Below are 10,122 nucleotides of genomic sequence, written 5' to 3'. Positions count from 1 at the left end.
AATTATCTTTTATTTGAATGATTTTGTTGCTTGTTCAAAAAACTTTAAAAGAAAATTCAGATATGAACATAATTTTAAGACTGGCTTTTTGGAACCAAAACTACAAAAAACCAGCTTGACTTAGGTTTTATGATAAGGAACCTTATTACTAGTTAAGAACACAATTTTAAAGGTTTTTTTATGACACTAAAATCACTGACAACAAAAAAGACAAGACTAAAAGATCAAGAAAAACTTTTAAAGACTTTCATGAGTTCCACCTTTAACAATTTATATTTTTTGATTTTTAAGTAAAAACAAAAAACTTGAAGTTTTGGTTTTGGTCCTTCAAGTTTCTAAAAGATTTTGGTCCTCGTCCAAAAATCACTAAAAAACTTCCAATTTATGAACAAAATTGGAAGACAACTTTTTGGAACCAAAACAATAAAAACCAGTTAGACAGGACAAAAAATGTAATTTACTTTTAAGAAGAAATGAATGGTTTTTATTTTTTATGTCTTTCACATATGAGAGACAATGGCGGTACCATGTGCTACCCCTCAAAAAAATTCAAGTAGTATAAAACTTTTGAATTTTTTTTTTTGATTTTTTTGTTTTTTAAAGTTAAGTTGTTAAGATGCGACCCCTAAAATATTAGTGTGCTACCCTTATACTGGAATAACACAATGATTGTAGAAGGAAACAATCGTTGAAAGCCTGAAACTAGAACACCCCGCTCCCGAGTTCAACTTAAAGAGAGAAAAGAAAGAAAATGAGAGGAAATGAGGGGAAAGTAAGAGAGAATGGTGCTCCCGAGTTTCATTAAAGGAAGGAAGTGGAAGGAAATGGAAGGAAAACTTTCCCTCCTAACTTTCCTCCCGATTTGGAAGGATTTGAAAAGAAAGAACAAAATGTTTAACTTTCCTTCTATTTCTCCCCAACTCGGGAGCACAAATGATAATTTCTTTTTTCTTTCTTTTCTCTCCTTACTTTCCTTTCTCTTTTCTTCTTTTCTTTGCTACAACTCGGGAGCGGGGTGGAAGGTTAAAACTTGTTTCCCAATGAAACGGAGACATATGTTTTGTTCTTCAACACGTTATGTTCAGTTATTTTTATTTTTGAATTGATTTGCTTACTTATTATAAAGCTTGTTCTTTTTGTTGTTTGGGAAGAACATAGACACAAGGTATTAATCTCACATTTTCATTTACATGTTTCATTTTGTGTTATTGTCTTTATTAACAATATTATTTCACAATGGGTTTGTGTGGCTGAATGGCGTATATTATACATCGTTTTCAATGCATACTAATTGTTTGATAAAATGTATGAACTAAAAGTAAAATTTTTATGGGATGGAATATACCAAGATTGCTAAACTTCTATTTTTCTAACATTGTACTCTATCAGTCCTAATCTTTATCTTCATTTCAAGCATTTGTTTGTCTTAAAGTACAATGCAATATATACACAAACCATGTAACAATTGGAAGATATAATGAACACAAAAAGCACAACACCCAAGTTGATAAAAAACAAACACATACAACTTCAACCCACCAAGGAAGTATTAGCAGCAAGATGTGTGAGAGATTGTTTATGGTACAAGTTGCGAAGCCTCTTGTACTTGTGAGTGAAAGCAGTAAGATCAATCTCTCTATCAAGAAGCTGTTGGTGTAAAGCCTCTGATTCCTCTTCTGTCTTATGCATCGACTCTGCAAACATTCACCACTATTGTCATGAAACATGATTATAACATAAACTACAAGGGCCTTAATGAAAATTGGCCTTAATGAAAATTATTATTGTTATTATTTACCTTGAAGACGATGAAGTAATGATGTGGGAGAGTAAAATCTGAGGATTTCTTGCTTCTGCTTTTCTAGTTCATTCAGCTTCTCTCGGGCAGTTGCCAGTTCGGTTGCCCGAATTATTTGACACTATAAAAAAAAAAAAAGAATGTTTTATATTTATCTGATTGAATTTTATTTTATGATTCCATTCCATTGTTTTGGATTCCATTCCATCATCCTAAATAGACTAACCTGGTTTCGAAGCTCCCTGATGTGTGGTTCTTTTTCCAAGTTGTGTTCTGTATAAAATAATCAAAGCATGTTCATGTTGAGTGTTGAGTATACATTTTATTAATTCAAAGCTGTGTGTTATTGGTTATTATTTATATTTAATTATTTATACATGAATAATGAATTAAACAGATTATGGAAGAACTTACTTGCAAGCTGTATAGTTTCATTTCGCAGTTCATTCCTCAGCTGATATTATAACCAATGAAAAAAATTAGAAAAATGTGACTTTTTAATGCATAAAAATGTACTTTTGTCTCAAAAAAAATTCAAGAATAATGTTTGATTATGTGTTGAATATTAGCTCTAAAACTGTAGATGATGACTTACATGAATCTGATTTTGGACAATGTCAAGTGAATGTAGAAATTGTTGATATGCATCTTTGTTAGACAAAAGCTTCTGCAACTCGTTAGCACTAGAAGAATTTGAGAGGCAAAAAAGGGGATTCAATAGAAAAAAACTTGCAAATTCTATATCATGAATATCTGACATGAAATTATGAAGCTTTTAAGTAATTGTGTAGAATATGTTAATGAATTGAAGAAGAAAGAGAACCTTTTGTCTTTTAAGACAACAACAATCCCAGCAGCTTCATTAGGTGGAATGCGGGATACTACTGGTCTATCTCCATATGACTGTTCATTATGCTGTTCTTCAGAACCCCTAAAAGGAAAGAAAGCTCAAAGAAGTGAAAAAAAGACACAAGTAGTTGCTTTTCGAGGTTAACAGTGATAAAATTGATCTCCTTGTAATGAACTATTACTTGAATTGGTAAAAGAAAAACATTAAGGAGTTGTAAGACTGAAAATGTTCGCAGATTTTGCATTTGGTAAAAGGTAACTAGGATTTGGGAATTAAAAGTTGTTTCAACTAATTCAATGTGACTCTAATCGATATATATTTGATCAACTATGGGAAGTACCAAATCGATTCCGGAAACAACTTCCAGTTCTCTAAAATCGTTTGATTTTTATTTTATTTTATTTTATTTTATTTTCTCCGCCTCTTTTTCTCGAAAATTCTGGTTTTTGCATACGCGTTTATGGATAAAATCTCAATAATGGTTTGAAATCAGTCGATTAAAAGAAAAGTAAAATCGCAATCTTTATACAGAGCTTCAACAAAAGTTAAGAGTAATCCAACAATCAGATAGATCAAACCCTAAAATTGAGGGGAAGCGAGAGTAAGAAGATTACCAGAAGGATTTGAACATGATTACAAGGGATACAGGCTTGTTGAGTGAGAATCTATGCGAGCAAAGATGAGCCTTGAAGTTTCTGAATTTTTTTTTTGTTTTTCAATTATTCGGACAATATCATACCATGAAGCCGTATGATTTTCCGTCTTTGCTTGCTTAGGTAGCGAAGACCACTTGTGGGTCCATTTGGAAAATAAGGAGTCTCTTTGTCCAATAATATAATAAGATAAAGGTAATTAACAAAAAAAAAAAAATATTTTTTGAGAATTTAATAAATAACCGTCTTATGTGGAATCCCATAGATGGAATAGTTATGTCGATTTCCATCAAATACGATTTAAAATTATGAGCTCATATTTATATATACATATACTAGGTGTGAAACCCGTATATTACACGAGTTTATTAAAAAAAAAATTTGGTAACCACAAAGAAGTAACGATTGAATTTATGACATTTTGGTAAACCGTACTATTTATATAATTTGGTCTTAATTAATCTGTACTAATAATATTAATTAATATGAATTTACAAATGAAATGTATTATCTACATTAATATACATATGCATTAATTAATATATTAATAGAAAGAGAAATTAAAAATAGAAAATAATTATGTATATTAATGAATATATTTATAAAATTAATTAATATGAAGTGACATTTGAGATTTGAATAAAAAAGAAAAAAACTATGAAAAAGATAAGTAGATATAAAATAATTCAAAAAAAATCTAGAAAATTATAAGTACCATACCAACTATAGTTGGTATAAATTTTTTGCTATCAGTACCGTATCAACTATACTTGGTACCAACTTGTTTGGTACAAACTGGTAATGATATATTACAAACGTTGATCTAATTTTCAATTGTAATACTTAAAGACGAATCACAATATGAGACACTTTTCTCGTCTAGTAATATAAATTAGTAAATTAACTATTCTAGTTACTAAGAAATTTTAAAATTATTAACTAAGTCGAATGTATAATATAATATTTTTAAAATCGTAAACAATAAACACTTCACATTTAAAAATACGATTTTGATTATATATATATATATATATATATATATATATATATATATATATATATATATATATATATTGGTTGGTACAGTAATACCATGATATTTAAAATTTAATACTATTCCCGTACCAAAGTTTACTGAATTGGTACAGTATTACCAACCAAACATGTTGGCTACCATATATATTGATAACCAACTTTCTTGGTTCGGTTGGTAACATGTTGTTTAGTTTTCCGTGGTATATTTGATAGCGTATAAATAATAATAATAATTGTGACAATCGAAATTAACTACTATTGTCAAAGTCAATCGAAGTGGGCTGGCCTGTTTTGCATTTCTTTTATGTCCGTATGTCACCCAAATGAATAAATACAACAAGATGTTGTAAAGTATGCAGCAAAACATATACCTTGTTTTAAAATTGCCCTTTTCAGCATTGGAAAGCAACAGATCCTGCAAAAAGAAAGTCAAATCACATCAAAACATCCAAAACCTAAGTTAATTAAAAGACATCAATTAAAACACCTTATTCACAAAGAAGATCATACTCCGGCCATACAGTGAATGGCGTCCAATGTTCATTTTCTTATGATACCTTTAATGTGCCCAGGTCACCTCATTCCAATGATGAACATGGCAAAACTCATAGCAAAACACTCTGCCACCGTCACCATCGTCATCACACCTCGCAACGCCGCCAGGTTCGGGGGATTCCTCCACCGTGCCGTGGCGTCCGGCCTCTCAATCCGAATCCTCCAACTCCAATTCCCAGCCACAGGATACGGATTACCAGAAGGATGCGAAAACTTAGACGATCTACCCACACTCAAGTTGACCAAGAACTTCTTCGATGCAAGTGCAAAGCTTCAAGAACCACTTGAAGAGGTGTTTGAAGAGCTTAACCCGAGGCCAAGTTGTATCATTTCCGACAAGAGTTTATCATGGACAGCAGATGTTGCAAGAAAGTTTGAGATTCCATGGGTTATATTTGATGGAATGAGTTGTTTCACTCGGTTAGCTACACATAATCTGTTAGATTCCAAGATTCATGAACAGGTGGGCGATTTCGACCCGTTTTTGTTGCCGGGTTTACCGGATAAGATAACCATGACTAGATCCCAGCTTCCGGGGATGTTTAATCCTGGAAAGGGTGCACATGAAAAGGGCATAAATATTATACGTGAGAAGATTAGATCAGCCGAATTAGGAGCATACGGGATAGTTATAAACAGTTTTGAAGAGATGGAAAAAAGATACGTCGATGAATATCGAAAAGTGAAGGGAAAAGTTTGGTGTATTGGACCATTTTCACAAGCGAACAAGAATGATATAGATAAAGTTTCAATGGTGAATAACCATGAGTGCATCACTTGGCTCGATTGTCAGAAACCAGGGAGTGTAGTGTACGCGTGTTTTGGGAGCCTAACACGACTCACACCTCCACAGTTTATAGAACTGGCTCTAGGGTTAGAGAAGTCAAAGTTCCCGTTTATATTAGTGGAGAAAGGAGGAAGTAGAACAGAAGAGATAGAGAAATGGTTGCTGGAAGACGGGTTTGAAGAGAGAGTGAAAGGAAGAGGTGTTTTGATCCATGGGTGGGCCCCTCAAGTTCTCATACTATCGCATCCTTCATTAGGAGCATTCTTGACTCATTGTGGTTGGAATTCGACTATCGAAGGGATTTGTGTGGGTGTTCCGATGATCACATGGCCTCAATTTTCTGAGCAGTTTTTTAATGAGAGGTTGGCTGTGGAAGTAGTGAGAACTGGTGTGGGTGTTGGGGCTAAATCAGTGAGGTATTTAGGGGAAGAAGATGCAGCTGGGATACAAGTGAAACGGGAGGACGTGTGTAAAGCTGTGAAGGTGGTGATGGATGAAGGTATTGAAGGAAAAGAGCGAAGAGAAAAGGCTCAATATTTTAGGGAGATGGCTGAAAAAGCATTAGAAGAGGGAGGAACATCTTGGCTAAATTTGAAACTCTTCATTGAAGATATCATGCTACACACGAATAAGGACATGGCAGGCTAAGTTGTAGGAATTGCTAGTGATGAATCAAGATTTCTGTAATGATTTTTATTTTTCATAGCTTATGTTTTTGTTTGAAAAGTGCATGTTCCTCAAACAAGTTTTTCATACCATGAAGGTAATGGAGTTATGTCTATTGGAAAACTATAGAAGTTTTGAAAAAAATTAAAAGTATATTTATATGTAATCAATATTACAAACGTGCACATGTTGTGGTTAGAAACTAATACACAGGAAATAACAATTTACAATATACACCACAAAGTACTATTGTTTTTGTTTATTTTTAATATCCCCTCAAGCTAAACTTGAAGTCTAGTGACTAATAAGAGTCTCTTGGTTACGTGTTAGAATGATATGACAAATTTAGACGGGTGTTCAAAAAAGCTGGTCAACAGAAGAGATGAAAAGTTTGTAGATGCTAGAAAACCAAAAAGGGAAGCAATATTCATTAAATCGAGCATGTCGTATGATATAAACACGAGATGTTGTCGGATCAAGGCAACATTAACCTTTATACTGAAAGCTATAGCCAAGAAAATGCATGGAAGGCTTCTTAGCGAGGGCTTATGAGGATCATAGTCCCAAAGATAAGGGAAGATGTGACAACCAAAGGTTTGAAAATTGCTAAAAATTGGAACCTGACAATATAGTAGGATCATCCATAACTTTTGTGGGTAATCTATTGATGATGTAAGTTGCTGAACTAAATGTATGAACCTAATACATGGCAGGAACATGAGCATCAAAAGCACAGATAACCTGGTTTCAACAATGTGGCGGTGTTTCTGTTCGACATATCCATTTTGCTGAGGTGTGTAAGGACATGAAAGTGTATGAAACATACCATTTTCTGCCAAAAAGGCACAAAAATTATTATTAACAAAGTCCTTTCCACCATCACTCCGAAAGGTTTTAATTTTCCATCCGAACTGTGTTTGCACAAGCTTCATAAACATGGTAAAAACAGAAAAGAAAGTGGCTTTCATCTTTAGCGGGTAAAACCAACTAAAACAAGAATGATCATCAATAAAGACCACATAATAATGATAGCTATCAACTGATGTAACATATGTAAGTCCCCACAAATCACGGTGAATTAAGTCTAAATGATGCAAAGATCATATATTATTGATATCAAATGATAAACGATGGCCTTTCGAAAGTTGACAAGAAGAACACACAATTGGTTTACGTAAAACCGAAGTAACTGAAAAACATCCATACTTATTCAAAAGAGAAATAATGTCATACGCAACATGGCCAAGCATATTGTGCCATAATTCGAATGAAGCTACCAAACTTGAACTCGAAACAACAACAAAAGCTTTGTATCCGTCTTCAAGAATATATAAGCCCTCCTCACATTTGCCCTTTGTGAGAACCTGTTTTGTTAGTCTGTCCTGAATATGAAAGAAAGGTTGAGAACATATGACATGTTGGAGGAATTAGGGTTTATTTGGAGATCTAGAAACCCCTTGGATCGTGTGAACATTTTATGAACTGATATTTCTATCCAATACTCGGGTTACAAAAAATTCAGCCTAGGATAATCCAAGAGTACACTTACGAATCTAGGCACATAAATCGTAAGCCAAATTGCTAAAAGGATTCTATGTTCATCTGAAGAAAAGAGAGCTAATGGTTGCGTGTTTCCCTTCTCAAAGAGAAGTTCCGTTTATTTACAATAAATCAGATTTAGGGTTTGCCTCGTAGATTTAGCCGTCATGGGTTGCTTTTGAATCAAGTAAGGGAAATCCGAAATTTAATGAGGAAATCAAAGGTTTCCAAAACTGACAAATTTTGTTAGTTTTACCATAATCACCCTCAAGAATTCGATTTCCCAGCTAAGGCTCTGCCCCTTGGACCCCGCTAGAAGCGCTGCCCTTAGACCCCGTCAAAGGAGCGCTGCCCCTTTAGAAACCCCGGACCTAGGGGCGCTGCCCCCGGATCCCCGACTTATCGTCGAACCGACTTCTAATTCAATCTTATACATGTGTGCAATCCACACATACCCATACATATACTAGAGTACAAATTATGAAGCCTCTTACCTCACATGTGAGTTCCAATTACATAAAATGACATGGTGATACTAAAATCACCAACAAGACATTCACGAGATTATTTGTGGTCAATTTGCTTATAGACAGAAGGTTCTTTGTAATATTAGGAATAACAAAGACATCATATAATTGTATGTTATTAGACACTGAAATAGGAAGAAAAATACCATTTCCAAAGGTAACCTTCGAATTCCCAGTGTATGGTGAAGCATTAGAGACGGTGTCATGTGATGGTGTCATATGAGCGATGGCACCCAAATCCACATACCAATCAGGAGTAGAAGATGTGACATGACATTGTGCCTGAAAATCTTGTGCAAGGTTGGCATCCGTAGATGGTGCCTTTATGACATAACTATGTAAAGTACGGCAAGAATTAGCATAATGACCATTTTGGCAACACAACTGACAATGTGGGGGATGAAGATTAGCACGTCCTCGTCCACCTGAACCACCTCTATGATAGGATTTATTTAAATAGACACGATCTCTAAAACTATTCTTTTGGTGATATTCTTGTGCAGTCAATGCAACAAGATGTGTGCAAAACCATGGAGAGACTTCAAGAAAAGTTCATGACATTCAGCCTTAGCTAAAAGATCATGATAACTAAAGCTAGTTGTTGATGCCCGTATAGCAGTGGAAGAAGTCTCAAAAGAGAGACTGAGGCCACAAAGAAAACAATGAATTCGGTTAGTTTCATCAATAGGCTGACCAATGGCAGATAACTGATCATAAATACTTTTAAACTTCCTACCAAATTCGACAACGGATGAGTTGCCTTTAGTGGTTTGATGAATTTGATCCTGTAGGTTCTATATGATGGAGAATAGTGCCCATAGTAATAACCAAGTATGGTAATATTACTATAAATAGCAGTGTTCTTTTGGGTTACACGAAAAAACAAAATGATGTAGATCTAAAAAGATATTTATTTAAGGGACTTATTTTGTTAATTAATTAACAATTTAATCAATTAATAGTAAATCAATGGAATATGGTGCTGGATTAGTGTCTAATTCTATAACTATATTTGGTATATACTTGACCCGATTGTAGCATGGTCATTTTGGGTTGCCTTCACCAAAGCAACTTGACTGGATGGATTATAGAAAAAGAGGTTATTATGGTTTATTAATATATTATATGAATAATATATTAAAGGAGAAATCATATTTGTTTAATTAATATTGGTCTATAATTAATTAGGAATTAATTTTGTGATCAAAATATATTAATTAAAGCTAGGGGACTGATATTGTAATTATTGGATAGTTGCAAAGTAGGCTGAGGAAACCCTAGAGATAGGGTGGACGAATTTTTGTGGATAAGGCCTTAAGAATTCGTCCAAGGTAGGGATTCTAGAAGATTCTTATGGGCTGCTTAGAGCCTAAGCAACCGGATAAGTGTTTGACTGAAACCCTAATTCCTCACCTATATAAAGGGACCCTTGGCTAGCTATTTTTGGTTGAACAATAATCCTAAGAGTTCTAGGAGCCGAATTTTAGCATTCCCCCCCCCCCCTTCTCTATCCCTCTCTCTTTTCGCCTCTCTCTCTCTCTATTATTCCCCAACTTGCTTTGGTGTTTGTGATCTATTAGAGGCACAACATTTGAGGTGCTAAATTCTCAAAAGCTAAAGATCTATAATCTACAACCAAGGTAATCATCTAAACTTGTTTTATTTGTTATTTTCGGATTTTGTATGCTAGATCTAGGGTTTATAACTTTGGA

The 10,122-nt window shown here is 34.1% G+C and overlaps 1 protein-coding gene and 1 pseudogene across 1 annotated transcript; one reads left to right on the top strand and one right to left on the bottom strand.

The window, feature by feature from the left end:
- Nucleotides 1-1,383: 1,383 nt before the first annotated feature.
- On the bottom strand, nucleotides 1,384-3,455 carry LOC144999629 (vacuolar protein-sorting-associated protein 37 homolog 2-like). The gene is made up of 7 exons (XM_078958754.1): nucleotides 3,263-3,455; nucleotides 2,622-2,729; nucleotides 2,394-2,481; nucleotides 2,213-2,252; nucleotides 2,025-2,071; nucleotides 1,799-1,919; nucleotides 1,384-1,694 (listed from the first exon to the last, which is right to left on the bottom strand). The coding sequence occupies exons 1-7, from the start codon at nucleotides 3,277-3,279 to the stop codon at nucleotides 1,531-1,533; spliced, it is 585 nt and encodes a 194-aa protein (XP_078814880.1). The 5' UTR covers nucleotides 3,280-3,455; the 3' UTR covers nucleotides 1,384-1,530.
- Nucleotides 3,456-4,785: 1,330 nt separating this feature from the next.
- Nucleotides 4,786-6,475, top strand: LOC145003478 (UDP-glycosyltransferase 73C3 pseudogene; annotated as a pseudogene).
- Nucleotides 6,476-10,122: the final 3,647 nt, after the last annotated feature.

This window comes from Lactuca saligna, chromosome 6, assembly GCF_052625555.1.
Source record: "Lactuca saligna cultivar CGN05327 chromosome 6, ASM5262555v1, whole genome shotgun sequence".
In the NCBI taxonomy this organism is placed as follows: domain Eukaryota; kingdom Viridiplantae; phylum Streptophyta; class Magnoliopsida; order Asterales; family Asteraceae; genus Lactuca; species Lactuca saligna.
Note: the sequence above shows the minus strand (reverse complement) of the source record. Positions and strands in the feature narration are given on the sequence as shown.

Bases quoted from the DNA above. Each gene is read 5' to 3' on its own strand.
- LOC144999629 (XM_078958754.1), bottom strand. The intron at 2,253-2,393 runs GTAAGTCATCAT...TTATAATATCAG, and splicing joins TTGTCCAAAATCAGATTCAT to CTGAGGAATGAACTGCGAAA. The intron at 1,695-1,798 runs GTAAATAATAAC...GAATGTTTGCAG, and splicing joins ATTACTTCATCGTCTTCAAG to AGTCGATGCATAAGACAGAA.